Source organism: Heloderma suspectum, chromosome 1 (assembly GCF_057233095.1).
Source record: "Heloderma suspectum isolate Gila_16-S chromosome 1, 16-S_ref, whole genome shotgun sequence".
Lineage (NCBI taxonomy): Eukaryota > Metazoa > Chordata > Lepidosauria > Squamata > Helodermatidae > Heloderma > Heloderma suspectum.
The window spans coordinates 10,656,398-10,679,232 of NC_139458.1; the positions used below are offsets into that span (position 1 = coordinate 10,656,398).

General features: G+C 45.8%; 1 protein-coding gene across 2 annotated transcripts in view; it reads right to left on the reverse strand.

Moving 5' to 3' along the window:
• Window positions 1-18,068: 18,068 nt before the first annotated feature.
• The window catches only part of TMEM260 (transmembrane protein 260), an 81,734-nt gene continuing 76,967 nt past the window's right edge, over window positions 18,069-22,835 (reverse strand). Inside the window, exon 16 of one of the 2 annotated variants that reach the window (XM_084835556.1) lies at window positions 18,069-22,422. In XM_084835556.1, the coding sequence (XP_084691682.1) occupies window positions 22,151-22,422 (272 nt within the window). In that variant the 3' untranslated portion in view covers window positions 18,069-22,150. The remainder of the gene's footprint in view (window positions 22,423-22,835) is intronic. The other variant, XM_084835515.1, reaches the window with a different exon arrangement.

The following is a 22,835-nucleotide window of genomic DNA, read 5'->3' on the forward strand; positions in this document are numbered from 1 at the left end:
CATGCCCGTCTTTGCACAAAACGTTCCCTTGAGATCTCCAATTTTCTTGAAGAGATCTCTAGTCTTTCCCATTCTGTTGTTTTCCTCGATTTCTTTGCATTGTTCATTGAAGAAGGCCTTCTTGTCTCTCCTTGCTATTCTCTGGAACTCTGCATTCAGTTGGGTATATCTTCCCCTTTCTCCCTTGCTTTTCGCTTCCCTTCTTTCGTGAGCTACTTGTAAAGCCTCATCAGACAGCCACTTGGCTTTCTTGCATTTCTTTTTCTTTGGGATGGATTTCGTTGCTGCCTCCTGAACAATGTTACGGACCTCCGTCCATAGTTCCTCAGGCACTCTGTCTATCAGGTCTAATCCCTGAAATCTATTCCTCACCTCCACTGTATATTCATCAGGGATATGATTGAGGTCATACCTGAACGGTTTAGTGGTTTTCCCGACGTTCTTCAATTTAAGCCGAAATTTTGCAAGAAGCAGCTCATGATCTGAGCCACAGTCAGCTCCAGGTCTTGTTTTGACTGACTGTATGGAGCTTCTCCATCTTTGGCTGCAAAGGACATAATCAATCTGATTTCGATACTGACCATCTGGTGACGTCCATGTGTAGAGTCGCCTCTTGTGCTGTTGGAAAAGAGTGTTTGCTATGATCCGCATGTTCTCTTGGCAAAACTCTATTAGCTTTTGTCCTGCTTCATTTTGTACACCAAGGCCATGCCTGCCTGTTATCCCGGTGATTTCTTGACTTCCTACTTTAGCATTCCAATCCCCTATGATGAAGAGGACATCTTTTTTTGGTGTTAGTTCTAGAAGGTGTTGTAGGTCTTCATAGAACCGATCAACCTCAGCTTCTTCGGCCTCAGTGGTTGGGGCATAGACTTGAATTACTGTGATGTTGAATGGTTTGCCTTGGATTCGTACTGAGATCATTCTATCATTTTTAAGATTGTACCCCAGTACTGCTTTTCCCACCCTTTTGTTGACTATGAGTGCTACTCCATTTCTTCTAAGGGATTCTTGCCCACAATAGTAGATATGATGGTCACCTGAATTAAATTCGCCCATGCCTGTCCATTTTAGTTCGCTGATTCCCAAGATGTCGATGTTCAATCTTGCCATCTCATGTTTGACCACCTCCAGCTTACCTTGATTCATTGATCTGACATTCCAGGTTCCTAAACAATATTGTTCTTTACAGCATCGGATTTTCTTTTCACCACCAGACACATCCACAGCTGAGTGTCCTTTCGGCTTTGGCCCAGCCGCTTCACTCTTTCTGGCGCTACTTGGAAATACCCTCTGCTCTTCCCCAGTAGCATATTGGACACCTTCCGACCTGAGGGGCTCATCTTCCGGCGTCATCTCTTTTAGCCTTGTGATACGTTCCATGGGGTTTTCTTGGCAAGAATACTGGAGTGGGTTGCCATTTCCTTCTCCAGTGGACCACATTTTGTCAGAACTCTCTGCCATGACCTGTCCGTCTTGGGTGGCCCTGCACGGCATAGCTTATGGCTTCACTGAGTTACGCAAGCCCCTTCGCCACAACAAGGCAATGATCCATGAAGGGGACAAGAGAGGTTACTTAATCAAAAAATGAGATCAGATTCGTCTGGCAGGACTTGTTCTTGACAAATCCATGTTGGCTTTGAGTAATCACTGCATTGTTTTCAAGGTGCTTACAGATTGATTGCTTTATCATCTGCTCCAGAATTTTCCCAGGGATTGATGTCAGACTGACTGGTCTGCAGTTCCCAGGTTCCTCCTTTTACCCTTTTTGAAGATAGGGACAACATTAGCCCTCCTCCAGTCATCTGGCACGTCACCCGTCCTCCATGATTTCTCAAAGAGAATAGACAGCGGTCCTGATAGTTCTTCTGCCAGTTCTTTTATTACTCTAGGGTGCAGTTCATCTGGCCCTGGAGATTTGAACTCATTCAAAGTAATCAGGTGTTCCTTGACCATATGCTTATCAATCTCAAGCTGCAATCCTGCCCCTTCAGCCTGTACTTCGCCTTTGCCAGGGGGATCATAGACCCTCTTTTGGGAAAAGACTGAGCCAAAGTAGGAAGACTCCGTCTCTCCTCCCCACCCCCATCGATACCTTAAAGAAGGTGAGGGCAGAAGATAGATTGGAATCTACTGATAGATCTTTGGGTGATTTGCAGTAGATCAGCAAGGAATTCTGACTCGCAGTCATTTCACAATGGCCGCCACAAAATTATCCCTGCCCCCGTGTAAATTTGGCTGCTGAAGTAAAGACAGCTTGAGGTAACCAGGTGTGGGCGTTTGCATGCAAGTTTGAGCTCAGTCCAGGCCAGATAGTGAAAACGAATTCCTTGGCTCAGATCAGAATGTGTTTAGAAGCACCCCTCCTCTTTCATGCTCAGTGTTCTGCACCTGGAAATAAAACCTAAATAAATGTCCTTGCTCACCTGTACTAATGGAGACCTCGCGCTTGGACTGTTCTGCTGACATTGGCTCACATACTGAAGATTATACCAAAAGAAAAACAATAATAATGCAGGTGCCCTTCTCCCTGAAATATTAGTTTTCTACACATAGGATTTTATTTTGTTTACTGTAGGCAGTGGAGGCTGGTGGCTCCAGTGTCAGTGGGGTGGTGAATCTGCTCCGGGTTTCAGTCAGAACCAGTCAGAACCCTAGGTGGATAGCTCCTTGGAGAGCTCCTTTAGAGTTTTGACTGGTTCTGACTGAAACCTGGAGCGGATTCACCACCCTACTGACATTGGAGCCACCAGCCTCCACTGTTGTAGAGTCTCCTTCCTCAATGGCTGGAGACGATAGGTCTTGCAATTCAACACATCTGGAAGGAGCCAGCTTGGAGAAGGCTCTTGTAGGACATACCATCCAATCATGTCAGCTCTCCCCACCCCTGCTCCCTGAAGCGATATGGCCCGGGCACCAGGTTTCTCGTCACAGTGAGAATGAAGCGTCAGAAACTGAGCCGTGAAAACCTCCATCGAAATCTTACCTCTGTCATGAACTCACTAGGTGGCCTGAGATTACCCCTTGTCTCTTGTCCTCCGGGTTCCCTATCTCTGTCTGCAAAATGGGAATAATAACAGCCAGATAATACAGGGTGTTTCAAAAAGATGGACCCGATTTGAAATCACTATATCTCTGCAACCACGAACCATCCATGAATGAAACTCTTACCACTTGAAAGGGTGGGGCATAGAGTTTCAAATGATTACCGCTAGATGCCTCTCTCAGCACACAAACAGCCCCTAGCCTCACTCATTTGCAAGAAGGCGACCCGGCCGCAATACAAGGCGTTTTGCGTTCTGCAGTTCAGCAACACTGAATCCGCAATCAAGGTGCAGCGTGCGTTTCAACGGTGTTTTGGCATTGATCCGCCAATGCCAAAGAGCATTCGTCATTGGTACCAACAATTTGAGGAAACAGGCTGTTTATGTAAGGGGAAGAGCACAGGGCGACCACGCACTTCGGAGGAAAACGTGAGAAGAATTCAAGAGAGTTTTCAGCGTAGCCCGCGCAAGTCCACTCGTCGTGCCAGCCAAGAACTTGCAACCAGTATGGCCTCATGATTAAACGTCGCCTTAACACACGCTAGACAGTCATATGACAGATCGCAAGTTCATCTAGTGGTAATCATTTGAAACTCTGTGCCCCACCCTTTTGAAGTTTCATTCATGGGCGGTTCGTGATTACAGAGATATAGCGATTTCAAATCGGGTCCATCTTTTTGAAACTTCCCTGTAGTTTGTAAGAGAACTAAAATTGGATTTAGAGAAGTTCTGCTTTCCATATACGTACTTTTTTTTCCCTGTCCCACTGAGGCCTCTGGCCAAACAGGCATTGCAGAGTTTTGACTGATATGAAGCCTACTAAAACTGTACACTAGAGACAAAAGTAGGATGAATGCGCACACCATGACCAGCGATCTTTCAACCCTATGGGGTGAGGCGGGTGGACATTGGCTGTCTCCAGTCCAATAGTAACCAACCTTTCAGGGTTGTTGCCTTGCTGTTATTACTGAACTAATGCACATGAAGCCACCTGAACTTGTTAAAATGTTTAGTATGAATGAATGAACCTTTGTTGTTCAAAGCCATAGGCCATCACAATTTTTTAAAAAACTAACAGGATAAAATACAATAAAAACCAATTTAAAAACAGTACATAAACAATAGTTAAAATGACATGCTTGCATCTCACTTAGCCACAAAGTCCTTCCCCCTAAGTTTATAAGAGGGTACAGTATGATGCCTGAGCTCTTTATTTTCCAGCAGCCAGGACAAATATTGCAACCTGGGTGGCCACATATACATCGTTGCCTGCAAGCAATATACAAATTTGATCAGGGTGGGGGTGTGCATTTGACAGAAAACAAAGGATATGGTGGAGAAATTTATATCTTGGGGGCTCATACAAATGGCAGCAACGTAAATAGTGTTCAATATCCTCAGCTTCGCCAGACTCACAGATGCAGAGTCGTAAATGAGCTTTAGTAGGAACACGGAGTTTCATGATTAGCATTTCGAGCTAGACATTTTATAAAATGCAGGGAGCTGCTCTGACACCTCTGGAGATATTTCTGTTTCTCCTCTTAGTCTTTACAGGCATTTTGCATTCTTTAAAAAAAGTCCAGGGAAGCTGGGGGGTGGGGGGTGGGAATTGCATTGGCTCATTCTAGTGTGACAATTAAATCCAACCATTTAGAAACTTGCATCTGTAAACAGAGAAGCCCACAACTCCAACGGCGTCTCCAACGTGTCGGCAAGGAGAAACAAAGTTTTAAATCTGACGCCCGCATTCTGAATCACATTCCAAAATGTAAATATGCACACACAAGCATGCGGCTACATATTTTGATGGAAACAATTGCAAGGCAGCCCCCGAGTCGCTCCCTGCTCTGCTCCCAAATTCTTCTCTGGTGTGCCCTCTGCTGGAGCTAGAGCGCAAAAGCAGGCCACGCCGCCTCCAGTTAAATTTTGGCACCATCCGCCCGCATCTGCTTTAGGAATGCAAAGCATGAAATCTGGAGTAGCAGGTTTAATATTTGATCCAGCCAAAAAAAATTTTGCTACAAGGACTTACCTATGGTTGGGTTTCGGGGGGTGGGCTATTATTCTTAGTCTCTGTGTTTTGTTCCCTTGCCACACAGCCTGTCCAAACGCAAAAATCTGTCACCAAAGTAAATACGCAGCGGGAATAATTTCATGGCTGTGCAAAATTTGTTTAATTTCCCATCTGGTACAAATAATTACTTAGCATAATACCACTTAAAATGTGTGTTCTTATCTGAAAAATGCTGATGGCACGTTACAAAAAAATAGAAATAGAAAAAAATATAAAAATATAAAAATAACAATAAATCTAACTTGAGAAAGAAGTATGGTATCTCACAATGCTATGTTTGCATCCCTTTCCAGGTGGGTCAAAATGATTGTGCGCTGGCACAGGTAAGGTCATATGCAGCTTACATGACAGGCCATGATTCAAACAAAACTTATTTAGGCTGCAATCCTATGCACAATTACCTGGGCGTTAAGTCTTATTGAGCTCAATGGGGGTTACTTCTGAGTACATATGTATAAGATTGCACTGTTATTTATTTATTTAGGGTTGGATCCAGATTTAGTCATACTCAGAGTAGACCAATTGAAATCAATGGGACTTCGATTACTCATGACTAGATAAAGTCCAGTCGATTTCAATAAATCTGCTCTTAAGTATGACTAAATCTGGATCCAATGCTTTATTTACTCTATTGATATGCCACTCTCCTACAGTAAACTGTACTCAAAGCAGCTCACAATAGATATTAACTTTTCAAAAGACAACTTTTCAAATGAAAAAAAGCTATTCCTTACAAAACGTTGACAAAAACTCAAATACAAAGAACAATTCAGTAACTATAAAACAAATCCAATATTACTATGATGCAATACTGAGCAAAATTAAAATTAGCATGCCAAAAACCCCAACCCACCAAAGACCAATATACCCATATTACGAATGGTGGTCTTACTGCACTCCAAGGGGTCACAGCAGCCTGGCTAAGTACCGTTCAGAGTGAGTGGAGAGTTTTCTCCAGACTGGAGGTCTCATGACCGTCCCCCCTCCTGTCTCCTCCGGAGGAGGTGGGCCGCAGGAAAAGAGAAGAGCAAAAATGAAGGCAAGCTGTCCCAGTTGCTGCTGGTCTTACTCATCTCTCACATCATGGTCAATCCACTTGTGACGATCCTCCATTTTGGCCCACTTGGTCATGCAATGGGTGATAATTCGCTGCTGGGACCATGGGGAGAGGACTTTCAAAATATGGCAAGTACAGAAAAGCGGCAACTCTATGAGCCGCATGTGCCCACGTGACGAGAGGAAGCCGCCTTGGATTGAGTCAGACTGTTGATCCATCTAACCCAGGACTGGGCAGAATCCAAGGGGGTGCTTACAACCCCACCGATTCCTTTACACCCCCGATTCCTTTCTGCAAATGGTGGGTCCCCCTGATTCCTTTGCACAAGTGGTACCCACTGTTTATGCAAGGGAGATTTCTCGCTTTCTAGATGAAGCCCCCAAATGAGCGGAAATGCTCATTGGAGGCAGGTTGGCGGAGCGCCCTTATGCGAGGTCGGCTGACTTGCCTTCTTCCAGAAACGAATGTTTCTGCTCATTTCAGGTTGCCCCAGAAGTGCTAAATCACCGCTGTACAAGTGGTGGCGGATGCTTGTGCAGTGGAATTGGCAGGACATAAGAGAATCAGTGGGGGTATAAGCAGCCTGTTGAAAGGTTGTCACAGAGAGGAAGGCCAGGATCTCTTCTCGATCATCCCAGAATGCAGGACACGGAATAATGGCTCAAGTGACAGGAAGCCAGATTCCGGCTGAACATCAGGAAAAACTTCCTGACTTGTCACAGCAATACGACAGTGGAGCCAATGACCCAGGGAGGTGGTGGGCTCTCCCACACTGGTGGCGTTCAAGATGAGGCTAGACGGCCACCTGTCAGGGATGCTCTGACTTGGATTCCTGCACTGAGCAGGGGGTCGGACTCGATGGTCTTATAGGCCCCTTCCAACCCTACTATTCTATGATTCTATGACTCTGCCCATTGTCTCCTCTTTTGAGCAGACGTTCGCCAAGCAGAGGCCCTTCCTGGGGGAGATGCCAGGCAAGGAACTCAAAGCCCTCCTGCGCGCAAAGCATGTGCTCTGGCACTGATCTGTTTCCCTCCCATGCACCAGGGGGCTCCTGTACATGGTGTCTCCTCTATTCCGTTTTGTTTTAATGGCTGTGGCTTGTCCCACAGAACCATGCTATATCCTACTGGATGCCAGTTGCTAAAGGCAAACAACAGAAAGGGGGAGGGCAAAACCTTAAAACCATATTGTTTTAAGGTTTTAGTGTTTAGATTGCTGTGTGCTGCCTTGATGGCTTTTTAGCAAATACGGTGGTATATTTTTAGTCCTTCCATTTTTAAAATTATGTTAGTACGTTTTTGAACCTTTGCACAAAAACGTACCTGTTTGTACAAAAACTTTGTACCTGTTTTTTTTTTTTCTTCACTCTTATATATTCAGTTTTAAACTTAAGGTTTCTATATGATATTTTAGTGTGTTATTGTGTTTTATGGTGTTTTTTGTTTTGGTTTTCTGAACCAGCCAAGGGGCTCTGGCTATTAGACGGGGGGATTCTGATCAGCAGCATGGTGGGGCAAACTGTTAATGGTCTCCTTCCCCATGTTCCTGATCTGTTTCCCCACTCCCTGCACATTCCGTTTATTTTTTAAAGATCAGACATGCCATCAGGCACTTGGTCTGCTTTGAGCTGAGACTTTTATCATGCCATCATCCTGCCTCATTCACAGATTTCTAGGGGGGGCGGCGGTCCAAAAGCCATCAGCTTTCACTTGTAATCCTCCTGGGTTTTCCCACTGCTCCTCTTTTTCTTTCCACAAAAAGAAAAACAGGAAAGACCGAATAGCTGCGCAGTGTCTTTTGACTAGTAGCACTAGGAGCCCAAAGGGTCTGGAAGCCCCCTTTGTCAACTCTCGCTTATTCCAGCCGGCATGGGGGGTGGGGGAGTTTGATGATTCTATTTTTTATTCTGTTATTTATTTGTTATTCTGATTTTATTTGTCATTTTTATTTATTGAATATGTTTCTTAGCCGCCTTTCAAGATACAGTCTTCCCAAGGTGGAAGCATAAAACACTCAAAATTCGATATTGACAAATTTTAAAAACACTTTAAATTTAAACAATTTTAAAATCATCCAGTCAAAATAAAAGAAAACATAATGAAGTACAATGAAATAAAATATAATACAGTTCAAATACGTAGCAGCAGCAAATATAATGAAACCTTTTTTCAATTAAAAGCCAGAGAAAACAGATATGTTTATAAAGCCCTTTTAAAACTAGCCACAGAGAGAGGGGGGGGTAGGGGCAACCACAGAGAAGGCCCTGTCTCCAGTACCTGCCAACCTTCCTGATCTTAATGGCGGGTGAGCGAGTAAGGCCACCGAAGATAATCTTAAAACATAGTCAGACTGCCATTATTGTTGTTGTTCTTCTAAGCCGCTTTGGATTCTCTTTTCTAAGACAAACGGGATATATTTTTCCCCCAAATGTTCATAGGAACATGCAGACACGTGTCCACACACTAGAGACAAAGTGCAACAGCACTGAGATCTTCAAGTGATTGTGAGGCCCCAGGAACCAGACAGGGCCCACTGGTGCTGCACATTGGCCCATCTGCCTGCTTTGTCCTTGGCTGCCAGCTTATTGGTGGTAGCAGGACCCAAGAATGCTGAACTGCACACAACCAGTTGTGTGCAGTTTAGCATTCTTGGGTCCTGTTTCATTGCAGCTGGTGCCTTTTGTACTCATTAGTTATTGGTGGTAGCAACTGGGTCTGGGAAACCACCCGCCATTTTGATTTTCCTCCAGTGCCTCAGAGTGCCTGAAACAGCATCACTCTGGAACGCTGTGGGGAAATCAAGATGGCGAGCAGCTCACTTACTTAGGACACAATCCTATGCATGTTTAGACAGAAAAATGTCCTACAGCTCCCAGCATGCTTTTTTATCTGTCTAAACATGCATAGGATTGTGCCCTTACTCACTCACTTATTTATTTAAAATGTTTCTATACATCTTAATATATTAAAATGCAACATAATATAACAGCCCAGATAAAATAATGAATACTTAAAACCTTTAAAAACATTACAATACTATAACAATAACAACAGTGAGAGCCAGTATGGTGCAGTGGTGAGGGTGTTGGACTGGGACGTGGGAGATCCAGGTTCTAGTCCCCACTGGGCCATGAAGCTCACTGGGTGACTTTGGGCCAGTCACAGACTCTCAGCCCAACCTACCTCACAGGGTTGTTGTGAGGATAAAAGGGAGAGGAGGAGGACCATGTATGCGGCCTTGGGTTCCTTGCAAGAGGAAAAAAGGTGGGACATAAATGTAATAAACAAACAAACAAACAAACAAAAGGTCAGGGAATGTCTGTATGAATAGGTGTGTTTCCAAGTGGTGTTTAAAACTTGCCACCATTTCTGCCTCTCAGTCAAACCACACGTGGGAGAGTGTTCCACAGGATGTTGCCACCACTGATCTGCACGGCTGCCTGGCGACATTCCCGTTGGCCATGGAACGACCAGTAAGGCCTCAGCTGTCAACTGGATAGACACAAGGGCTTCCCAAATTCAGCTGGGGGAGTAAGACGGGGGGGGGGGAGTCAGCGTAGGAAGGTGGCCCCTAACATGCAGCCAGCCCTGCATTCATCACCCCCACCACCCCTCTGAAATCCAACATCTAGAGATCCAGTGGAGGGAGCTGAGGCCTGAAGAACGGCAACTCATACTAACAACATTTTAACAAGGCAACTTCAACATTTCTCCCAAGGCAAAATAAGGGCTGGCTAATTTTACTAGGACAAATACCAGGAAATGAAGTTGGCCCATGATCAACAGGAATCCGGTGGTGGGGGTGGGAGTTGAAGTCTGTTCCAGAGCTCAGGGGTGCAGACTCCCAGGGGCCAAAACCAGCTCTGTGGGGTTCCCCAGGAGGCCCCGTACCACCCACTTTCCCCACCCACCTTTCTTGTGCAATTTCCCCCCATTCTAAGAGGCTGGAATGCCTCTCCTAAGGCTCAGTGACTGGCAGTAAGAACCTCAAGCTAAGAACATGCTGGCATTTGCCCCTTTTACTTTGGGGCCCACCCACCACTGGAATGCGGCCCCCGAGAGCTTCTCAGAAATAGAATCCAGACCTCAGGTGAAAAGAGGTTCTGCCCGCCTGCCCCATCCAAGCTGTTTGGAGTCTGATATTTTATTTACAGACTTGCTCTAGAGAGCCAATTTAGGGAGATGTTTAGAGGGCACAGGGAACAACACCGTCCTTTGATTCCATGAAGACTGCAGAAGCCATAACTAAGGGCGCAATCCTATGGCTGCCAGGCAGTGGCTAGACAGCCATAGGATTTTTCAGTTTTCAGGAACTGACTTTGGAGCCAGAGTTCCGAGGTTGGTTCCCAGAAAACCACCTCCCCACTCTCTCACCCGCTGCCTCATAGGTGGTGCGGTCCATCCCCGGCTCCGCACTCAGAACAGCAGCATGGAGCAAGGGGGAAAGGGGGTGTTCCTGGGGGTGGGGAGGGGCAGGGATGGCAGAAGCACCAGTACGTTTCCTATTTGCCATCCAGCCTCCCTCCCCACTCCGAGCCGCTCCAGCTAGGCAGGCAAAATTGGCCACCTAGCTGCAAATGCAGGGTGGCCAGAGCATGGAGGAGAAGATCCCCTCCACGCTCCACCCACCCTGCATTGGATAGTCGGTCGCCTCCAAGTTCGGAGGCAGACGACTATCCCCATAGGATTGTGCCCTTAGCAAGTTTTCTCCCGTCATGAAGTGCCAAGCGGCTGTGTCCTTTAAATGTTCCCAGAATTCCCTGAATCCTGACCCATTCTTGTCCCTGGCCCCAAGCTAGCCTGCCCAGAGCCCTCTTTCTCTTGGCTTCTAAGAACTGGTTCAAAACTGCGGTCAGGAAAGTTGGTCTTAAAGCAACAGTAGCATATATTCCAGGGCAGTGCAGTCCTTCACAGGATTGCATTGACTCAGAGTAGCAATGGACTAATCTGTCAATCTCAGTTTCTCTCAGTACCTCATTTTTTCCAGTTTTCAGTTCGTTTCAACCTGACCTTTGAGAAGTTTTCGTGAAAATTTGTATGCATTTTGGTGCACATTTCTCTGGATACAGGCATTTTTCTACACAATTTCCCCCAATATACACATTTTTTGCAAGCCGTTTTCCTAATATAATGCATTTTAAATATAATTTTTCACTTATATGCATTTTTTGCATGCATGTTTCCCTAAGACAGGCATTTTTTATACTCGGCTTTTGACTGAAGAACTTCACTGACAAATTTGAAGAATGCGAATTTCAAAGGATAACTGGATATTGGTTCAAAAGAGTGAAATTAGTTAAGTTTTCATTAAAATATGAATCAAACATATTTCTGCCCCTTCCCTACCTCAGAGTGCTTGTGGCAGGAAGCGAAATCTCCTTAAAATCCCCCTGAGCCTAGGACATCAACACATCACTGAGAAGGCTAGCCCAAAGACACTGTTTCCCACCAAACTGAATTGCCCTGGAGGTCTGAGCACACTCCAAATGTAAGTGAGAAAAGCATATGAGATGGAGATAGGGTGGTCATGTGTCCTATTCTACAGAGGACAGTCCTCTATTCGAAGGCATTCTGCATTTGAAGGTATATACAGTCAAAGTCTGGTCTAAAGACAACCATCTGTTGGAAGAGCTCAGTAGGCTCACGTCAGCTGGTCACGGTCTTCCCCACAATGGTGAGATATATTGTATTTCTATTTAAGCTACAGCAATTCTTCCTACATTTGCATTTAAGGGTGCAATCCTATCAAGATAGGCGGCCGCCTCCGAACTTGGAGGTGACCACCTATCCTAAGCAAGGCAGGAGAGGCACGGGGCGTGGGATCATTCCCCCACGCCTCTCCTGCCCTGTTATTTTCTGCTAGACAGCAGTTTTCATCTGGCTAGCCGTGGGGGGCTGACCGGGAGAGGAGACTGTATGTATAACATAAAAAAAGTTCCTACAACTCCTAGAATTCCCCAGCCAGTATGGATGTAGGACTTTTTTCTGTCTAAACACGCATCGGATTGCACCCTTAGTGGATCACAAGCTGAACATGAGCCAGAAGTGCAATGCGGCTGCTAAAAAAGTTAATGCAATCTTAGGCTGTGCTAATGGGAAATAGAGCATCCAGATCATGGGAAGTAAATGTTGCACTCTATTCTGTGCTAGTCAGGCTGCACTTGAGGACTGTGGCCAAACTGGATTGAGTTCTCTGAGGAGGATATCAGTCTGGAAACCGAGGCTGAAAGAGATTCAGTGTCCTTGGTGTAGATAATGCTCAGCTAAATGCACAAATAGCTTGACCTGCTTCCCAGTATGTTCCTTCCCTGCAACGTATGTGTTGAACATGTTCAAGTCTCATTCTTACTGAGGTCGAAAACCTCTGTCTGGGACACACCACTTCGGACAGCAGGTGAGGGCACACGGGGCAGAATTTTCCCATGTATTGTAGTGGGTCTGTGGACTCTGTGGGTTCTTGGGACTATGTTTCCCCACAGCCCATGTTGTGACCTGTGTCTTTGAGGTGAGGCAGGAGGATAAAGAATGCGAGAGAACCACACTTGGAGAGAAAAAGGACTATAGCTCAGGGGCAGATCCTGTGAGGGCTGGTGTATCACCAGTGGAGACTTAGGGGTAGAGAAGAACATCCCTTTTAGCTGTTTGGAACAAACGTAACTCTGGGACTGCTGGGGGAAAGTGCCGGCCTCCTGATAAACTGCTAATCTGTTCCATTTCGAATCCAGTTCCTTGGTTTACTACCAAACCCAGCCTGTTGCTTTTCAGATGCTGCATGCTGGCACATGACCAGGTTGAGTAAGGTTTCCCTAGACATTTGAAACTGCGCGTGTACCTTCGCTATGGCATAAGGGGAACATGTGGATCTGATTTCCCAGTTTTGATACAGTATGTTATATCCAAGAGTGAAGTTTATTTGAAGTACTACTCCAATTGACTTCAAGGATACAACTCTCTCCAGCTCGGTCTACACTCTCCACTTGCACATCTCCAAAAGAGAGGACAAAAGAGGACATCAACTTGCATAAAATGCGCATGTGCTAATTAATACATTTAGGGAGCAATCCTATGGCCACTAGACACTGTCTAGAGAGCCATAGGATATGCTCTTTTCTGGGAACCGACCTCGGAGCCCACGCTCCAAGGTCAGCTCCTGGAAAACCGACCTCCCCCCATGTCCGCCCTGCCTCGGAGGCAGTGCGGAGGAGCCCCAGCCTCCGCACTCGGAAGAGGAGCATGGAGCGGCTGAAAAGGGGCAGCGCTGGGGCATTCCAGGGCGGGGAGAACTGGCTGGGAAATGCTGGGAGCTGTAGGCCTTTTCTCCGTCCAAACATGCAAAAGGATTGCCCCTAAGCCATGAGTTAATTCTGGGCCCGGTTTGCACAGTCATGGCAGCTGAAACAAGGCTTGTTGACCCCACAGCATGTGCCAGGCCCATCTTGACCAGATCTCCCTAATTACCCGCACCGCCACAGCTTGGTGTTGCGGAGTCATTTGAGGGTTGCTGCCCACCCTAAATGAGCCATGCCACCCAGGTTCGGACAACACAACAAGCCACGCCAGCACAGATATCCGCCCGGCACGTGTGGCAACTGCAACAAGTCACGGTGGCTTGTTTCCGCCATTGTGATTCTGCAAACTGGGTCATTGTAGGGTCAGCCCTACTTCCTGAGGTTCTTTTAACTGAATTGGAGATGCCAGGGTCTGAGAACCTGGATTCTTTCTGCATGCAAACATGTGCTCTGTCACTGAGCTATCAACATCCCGTGTGTGTGTGTGTGTGTACACATGTGCGCGCGTGCTGGTTTTAACCTATAAAGCCCTACATGGCTTGGGACCGCAATACCTGACAACACGCCTCTCCCAAAATGAACCTACCCATACGCTATGTTCAGCATCTGAGGTCGTCCTCCAGGTGCCTCCTCTGAGGGAAGCTCAGAAGGTGGCAGTGAGGGAGTGGCCCTTCCCAGTGGTGGCCTCCCCATCTGTGGAAGAAGCTCCCCAATGAGGTCCATCCAGCGCCGACATTGTTATTTCTGGTGCCAGGTTAAGACCTCTCTCTTTTCCCAGGCATTTGGCAGCACGTGATGAGTTTTAATTGGTCCTGGATGTGTCTTTAGTCATGACTGACAGTTCAAAGTTGTTTTTAGTTATATGTTGTTTGTGTATATTGTCTGTGTGTTTTTATGTGAATGGCTCTTTAACTTTGTATATTGTATTTTAATGGTTTAACTTCTGTAAACTGCCCAGAGAGCTTCAGCTATGGGTCAGTATAGAAATGTAATTATTAATTGTGTGCATGTGAGCGTGTGTATTGTCTGTGTCGCTAGTTTTAAATAAATGCAGAAAAAACAGTGCCCCGATTGTCAAACATTTGCTTTAGGAGGCAGGTGAACACTTTCCTCTTAAGGCATCCTTTTAGCCTACCAAGTGGCTTGTTCATCATGTGCTATTGAGGAAGCCTTTATTGCTTTGGTTCTCCAGTGCTGGCAACTGAGAAATGTCTTAAATAAAACAGTAAACAGACTAGGAACTTTCCTAGCGGTATATACTGAGCCAGAGGTAGGCAACCTGGTACCTTGCAGATGTTTTGGATTAGAACTCCTACAGGCCCCAACCAGAACGGCTGATGGTCAAGCATTACGGGAGTCGTAGTCCAAAACCTCTCAAGGGCACCAGATGGCCTGCCCCTGGTTGAAAAATGGGGGAGCCGTACCTAGGAGATAGATTTTTAGGCATCCTGAAAAATACACAGATTTATGGGTTTTCTACTAAAAACTGCATGTCACTTAGGTATGAGGGAAATGAACATATGATTACCTTGTACACACCAAGCTGCCAGACCTGATGAAAAATGGTTGCCTTTCATGGCTTGTGTTCCATTTTAAAAGGCAGGCACTCAGTTTCACCTGCAAAAACAAGGAAGGTATGATATTGCCTGCTAAAACTGTGACTACCCTCAGTGGGCTTACTTGGGAGTAAGTCCGACTGAACTCAGTGGTACTTATTTCTGTGTACATAATTAGGGTCGGGCTGTGAGTTCCCCATCTTTTAAATGTATGTCCCTTTAAAGGCTTACAAACGGTTGCTTAATTTTGCATTTTTATACACTGCTTAAACCTTAACAAGCTTTTGTGTGTGTGCTTTATCATGCTTTTGTAGATGGGCGTAAGGTTAAAAACTGCGATTATTTTTTTGAGGGGGTCCCTTCCCATGGAGAAGTTACTTTCAAGTCAGTGTAAAGTCCTTGGCCTACTATTTAAAGTCTCTTGCCAATTAGCACTCAACAAGTCCCATTCACTCACCCCTCCTCCCCTCCTGTTCAAGATGAGGAGGAGACTAATAAGGCTGCGATAAAAGGGCAAAAGGCACCGAGACAGCCAAAAAAGGGATTAATGAGCCTCCTCCATTTATTTGTCTCCCTAACAGCTGAACTGTTACATCTATTGATGCTCTTCAAAGGGGCTTTGCTCTGAACCTTCCAGGCTCCAGTGGGCATCTTCAAACCACGGAGAATGGGAGGGCCGGAGCGTCTCCATTGGTGTCACGCCAAAACCAACGAAGGCCCACACCATCGGGCACTGAAACGTCAGCTTGCCACTTCTGCCGCCGCCGCTGCGACCGCTGTCTCCCTTCTCCGCCTCCACCTCCCCAAAGTCCAAGCCCTTTTGAGACCGATTTCCCAGCAGCTGACAAGGGCCAAATCCTGAGTTGGGGATTGTGCAGCTGAGACCGTGTCAAGGTCTTCACAGCCACCCTCGTCTTGAAGCACCTCGGTGACTGGCATCTGGCTCAAAAAGCGTGCCCCCTCCCCAACAAGCGCACCCCCCCCAGCCCTGCATGGCTTATGACATCACAAAGGGCACTCCAAACAGATGCCTACATGGCATCCTGCAGCACTTTTAAAAGAGAATTAGTGGTTTTAATTATGGCCGTCATCTGAAAGGGAGCCCAGTCGAGTTCACTAGGAGGCCTTTGATCAAGGACCTCTGCGAGCACAATGGTGCGGAACTGTGACTGCTCCTCGTGAGGGGAGGAGGGGGCGCTTTTTTCGCCCCTGAATAGCTCACCAGTGATCTTTGAATGCAGGCAAGCTCCTGAAACCCTCCCTCTTCATTAAGCGGACATTTCTATACAGGGGCCTATATAGCGCTCCAGAGTCTAGGAGCTATACAATTGGAAGGGAAAAGAAACCCTACAGATTCTGGCTACTACTTAGGAAGTGCTGAAGGGCCATGAGTGACTTAATTCATTAAAACAGGTTGCTATTAATTAACTGTCATAATCAAATAAAGAGCCATTATTTGCATTTCTTAACGTTGTTCCCTTTAGTTCATATGCGGGGGTGGGGGGAAAGATTCTTGTAACAAAAAAAATGAATTTATTTAGGGGTGGGGGAATAGAAACACACATATGCACGTGAGAGAGAAAGGAGAGAGGTGGGGAGAGGGAGAAAAGGGTGGGGGTGGGGAAACACGCCTCCCCTAAAAGTCCCCCTTTCAACATGTAGGCAGCAGAATTGGCGGCTAATTACAAGGACCAGATCGGCAAAGGGAACAAATAGGGGGGTAAAACACAAATAAGAAAGTAATTAGGAAAATAGAAAAATGTGTTTACTTGGCAACCAGTTTGTGCAAGTGAGATGAACGGAACAGCGCGGCCCCTGCTTGGTGATAAACTTTGCAAGACCGATAACTACAAGAGGGCAATCAAAATTACATTTCTGCCAGTTGGCTCCATCCAAACATCGTTTTTTTAGCACAGTGCCTATGATGGCTTCCGTTTGCCCAAAGCTGTTCTGTGAGGAATAAACAGGCCTCAATTTGAAAGCAGTGGATGGATGGATGGATGGACAAGAACATAAGGAGTGCCTTGCTGGATCAGACCCAGGGTCCATCTAATCCAGCATTCTGTTCACACAGTGGCCAACCAGCTGTCAACTGCAAACCCACAAGCAGGACATGGGTGCAACCAGTTCCCCAGCAACTGGTGTACACAGGCTCACTGCCTCTGGTACTGGAGGTAGCACATAGCCATCAAAACTAGTAGCCGTTGATAGCCTGGATGACAGCAAACTTTCCTTTGCTTTCAAAAGTGTACCAGCCCACACTGGTGATCATTTGTTAGTGATGGAAGAGGGTCGGGCTGTTCAGGTGAGCCCTTCATATGCGATTGTTGTACACCTGCCAAACAACGTACTGATTGAGTAGGAACATCCCGTACCACTAGCCCTATCCACATGGCCACAGTGATGAATTTCTTTCAACTAGCCTTCCCCAACCTGGTGCCCTCCAGATGTTTTGGACTTCAGCTCCCATCAGCCCCAGCTAGCATGGCCAATGGTCAGGAATGCTAAGAGTCGACATCCAAAACATCTGGAGGGCACCAGGTTGGGGAAGGCTGATTTAGTACATAGCTTCCCTCCATCGTGGAACCTAAGGGGGAGTTGTTGTTGTTGTTCAGTCGTTCAGTCATGTCCGACTCTTCGTGACCCCATGGACCATAGCACGCCAGGCCTCCCTGTCCTGCGCTCTCTCCCGGAGTGTGCTCAAGTTCATATTCATTGCATCGGTGATACTATCTAGCCATCTCATCCTCTGCCGTCCCCTTCTCCTTTTGCCTTCAGTCTTTCCCAGCGTCAGGGTCTTTTCCAGAGAGTTTTCTCTTCGCATTAGGTGGCCAAAATATTTGAGCTTCAGCTTCAGTATCTGTCCTTCCAATGAGCACTCAGGGTTGATTTCCTTTAGGATTGCCTGATTTGACCTCCTTGCAGTCCAGGGGACTCGTAAGAGTCTTCTCCAGCACCACAGTTCGAAAGCATCAATTCTTCGGCGCTCAGCCTTCCTTATAGTCCAGCTCTCACAGCCATACATTACTACTGGGAAAACCATAGCTTTGATTAGACGGACCTTTGTCGGCAAGGTGATGTCTCTGCTTCTTACTATGCTGTCTAGGTTGGCCATAGCTTTCCTCCCAAGGAGCAAGCATCTTTTAATTTCATGGCTACAGTCACCATCTGCGGTGATCTTGGAGCCCAAGAAAGTAAAATCTGTCACTGCTTCCATTTCTTCCCCTTCTATATGCCAGTAAGTGATGGGGAGTACATGGAGTTAAATGGAGTGAGAGAGGGAGCATCCAGATGAGACGTATATTGTGCAATCACCCTGCCTCAGTCACGGGATTTTACAGGGGGTCCAGACAACGTCATCTGCCATTTGTAATCCTCCCATGTCTTCCAATCACTTTTTCAAGCTTTTTTACTTGGTGCAGGAAATACATTAAGGAGGAAAAGACAGAATAATTGCACAGTGCTAACACCAGTAAACCTGTGGCTGAAAGGAAGAGCGGATCCATGCTCTGAGATCTTTCCCATTACTGTTTTTTCTGGAGTTGTATATCTGATGCAGTGGAGTTTAATCCACACAAGCTATTGCCATAAAAACTGTTAGTCCTCCAAGCTGCCATGTCATTGTTGTTGCTTATATTTTAATGCTTGAAATTGTAAAATTTACATCATTAATCTTTTCTTGTAATGTTGATACCTTGTAATACTTTCTTATTTTGTAATGCATTTATTTGATAATACAGTTATCTGGAAAGAGAGAGGTAGGAAGTACTCAGCCACAAGAATGACGAAGCTATGCACTGTCCACACTGCACAGAAGCACACCCAGTATTTTAAAAAGCCTGTCTAGCTATATGCAGACTCTCCCTAAAGTGCGGGCGGGGGTGGCAGACTCTCCACCTCTCCCCATAATGCGTGGCTTTGCTTACCCTGTAACACAATATTGTTGTTCCACTGCATTGGCTGCCAGAGAAACATGCCTCGTGATGACACCACGGCACCAGCCAAGCCAAGCTACATGTTACTGAAAGACAGGGAGAACTGGGCACCGTTCGCAGTGGCAGGCCAAGGCCTGTTTTCAACCTACCAAACCATGCTCCAAGTTCCATTGTTGACATACGAAACCCTAAGTAACTTGGGACGAGGATACCTTGCAGTCCACCGTCCCCTATATACACCCAATCGACCCCTGAGATCTTCAGAGAAGGCCTTGATGGCTGTTAGAATGTCACCACGTAACATTTCAAAAGCAGGCCTTTTCAGTGGTGGCTTCCGCCCTACGGAACACCCTCCCCAATATGGTTCAGCAGGCAGAAAATATGCTGTGTTTTAAATGCCTCCTAAAAATGTACTTGTCCATACACTTTCCCTGGCTTATAATTTATTATCACACTGCCATTCCATTTGCCTGTCTCTTTTTGTTGCTTCTCTTTATCTTGCATTTGTTGTTGAAAGCGGAAATGTTTTAGTGTTGTATTATATATGTATTTTAAACTGTGATTTTTAATATTTTTGCAAATAAAGCCCTTTGAGATTTACTATATTAAGCTGTATATGAGAGTTGCTAATAAATCAATAATAATCAACTTATAATTCCATCCTTACTCGCCCAATTTTTAGGGATGCTTACCCAATTCTCCCCATCTGAACTTCTCCCAGGATTTGGGGCTCCTACTTACCCAGATCTTGGTTGCAGAGTGGCATCTTTGCATTAACACTCCAATGGACTTGCTTTAAAATTATAATAATGCTGGACTTGGAACAGGTCGTTGCATGCAGTTTAATGTAGCATTCAGCTGCTTGTAGTCATTCTTTTAATTCAGTCTTGTTCCCCATGCATACAAGCGCTTGTGTGCACACACTGCAAGAAGGTATCTTGATGCGAAGGTGTACATCGTCATATCCAGATCCCATTCTGTGCCATGTTTCCTCAATATGTACAGGCGCTCAGTATCTTGGGCAGACAAAAATATATACAAAGGAACAGAAGGAATTGAACGCTGCAGGAAGCTGCCTATTTGCTCATTTCAGGATTCGTTTTAGAAATTTTTGATTCCGAAGGAAAGCAGAGCAGAACACAGAGCAGAACAAGCCCATGGAACAAAAATAGAAGGTGTCGGTGGTGGGACTTTCATCCTTCACTGGTTTTATTCAGCATAAATGTTGTGAGACAGCTGCGTTCTCTTTGGAATCTGAAAAACTTCTTGCTGTCTCCGATTATCATTTATATAGTGCAGTCAATTTACAAAGTGCTTTACCCATCTTCACTATGTGGAAAGACCATCAAAAGCTAGAAAAAAAAATACACCACCTTCCCCATTTAACCTTGGCTGTCAAACGCTTGCTAATTACAAAGGTGTTGTGGTTCCTATACCGAAGGCATATCCACATGAGCAACAGAGGTTAACTTGGATACAGATCATCTCACCTGAGAATTACACTGGTTGGACAAGTACTGGGATGCCAGGACCAGCTACCATTTCCCAGAATGTGCAAACTCAACAGAAAGTACACAGTTGCAAGTTCCCACATCTGGTTTTGCATGGAAGTGTATTCTGCAATGGATGTTCATCTTGTGAGATGCAACTCCAAATCTTTTTGTATTTGGGCAAACTTTTGACGGCTATCTGAAGTGTGTGTGGGGTGGAGGGGAGGAGGTAGGGCATTTTTTTCAACTTTGCTCAGCTCGGTTCTTAAATACCTCAACTTTTTTGCGGTGAGAAAAGGATTCCAGAAAACAGGCTGCAGATCAAAGGATTTATTCATTCATATCATGTGTTTCCAGGTGTTTTCACAGTGGCTAAAGAAATTAAAAATAAAAGACGGCAATATATGCACAAAAACAAATATAAAACAGCATTAAAAAATAATGTGACAGAAGAGGAAAAAAAGGCCAGATTATAACCATTTAAAACTCTACATCTTAAAAAGCTTGGGACCATAAAGAGATCTTCACTAGGTGCTGCAGAACCATCAGACGGCTACACAAGTCACTTGGGGCATCACAACTGAACTCTGGCTGTGGTCCGGCACAGCCATGAGGAGGTGGCAGGAAGCATTCACTTCTGTCTTCAATTCACCAAAGTAACACATTATGCCCAAACCTGGACAGGCCCCATCTCAACTCCACCTCAACTCAGCAGTCCAATAGATCCAAAGGATGGCCTCCCAGGAAGGTCTCAGACATCAGGGAGGTTCCTGCAGGAGAAGCCAGTCCTGAAGTAATCTGGCCCCAAGGTATACAGAGCTTTACAGGTCAAAACCAGCAGCATGAATTAGGCCCTCTTACTCCAGTGCAGGTACAAGAAGAGTGGCCTCATGGTATACTAATCAAGGTAGACACAAGGTATAGTAATCAAGGTATACCAAGGTATAATAATCTGGCCCCAAGGTATACAGAGCTTTAAAGGTCAAAACCAGCACCATGAATTAGGCCCTCTTACTCCAGAGCAGGTACAAGAACAGCGGTAGATTTTGTTTCTGTTTTCACATGATTTCTCATTATATCCAAACCCAGACAAGTGTAGTTAAGGGTGCAATCCGATGGCTGCTAGACAGCATCTAGATGGCCATAGGATGTTTTGGTTTCTGGGAACTGAGCTCAGAGCCCTGGCAGAAAATAATTTGTAGTAGTAATTAGAAAATAATTTGTGGGAGTGAGGTTTCCCAAAGCAAGTTCCCAGAAACCTCACTCCCGCCGCCCCACCTCATAGGTGGTACTGTTTGTCCCTGGCTCTGCGCCCATAAGAGCAGCTTGGAGCGGGCAAAAAGGGGGCGTTCCCAGGGGGCGGGGAGGGGAAAAGACCACACAAGTGCTGTTATGACGCTTCCTGCGCACTGTCCGGACTCCCCCCCACCCTGCTCCGACTAGACAGCTGAAATCACCTACCTAGCCGCAAATGCAAGGTGGTCAGATCCACTCTGTGTTCTGCCCACCTGCATTGGATAGTTGGCCGCCTCTGAGTTCGGAGGTGGCCAACTATCCCCATAGGATTGCGCCCTCCATCTTAACTATGGTAAGAAACAAGCCAACTTCAAACTGTGGATTACGATTCTGGCCTATTACCCTAAAGTAAACTATAGTTAAGATGAACAACAGTTCCCAGTTCAGACATAACAATAAACCATGGTTTAGCCCATATCTCCAACAGTAATACAGAGGGCTAACCAAGGCCCACTGTGGTCCACTGGAGAAGGAAATGGCAACCCACTCCAGTATTCTTGCCAAGAAAACCCCATGGAACGTATCACAAGGCTAAAAGATATGACGCCGGAAGATGAGCCCCTCAGGTCGGAAGGTGTCCAATATGCTACTGGGGAAGAGCAGAGGGTATTTCCAAGTAGCGCCAGAAAGAGTGAAGCGGCTGGGCCAAAGCCGAAAGGACACTCAGCTGTGGATGTGTCTGGTGGTGAAAAGAAAATCCGATGCTGTAAAGAACAATATTGTTTAGGAACCTGGAATGTCAGATCAATGAATCAAGGTAAGCTGGAGGTGGTCAAACATGAGATGGCAAGATTGAACATCGACATCTTGGGAATCAGCGAACTAAAATGGACAGGCATGGGCGAATTTAATTCAGGTGACTATCATATCTACTATTGTGGGCAAGAATCCCTTAGAAGAAATGGAGTAGCACTCATAGTCAACAAAAGGGTGGGAAAAGCAGTACTGGGGTACAATCTTAAAAATGATAGAATGATCTCAGTACGAATCCAAGGCAAACCATTCAACATCACAGTAATTCAAGTCTATGCCCCAACCACGGAGGCCGAAGAAGCTGAGGTTGATCGGTTCTATGAAGACCTACAACACCTT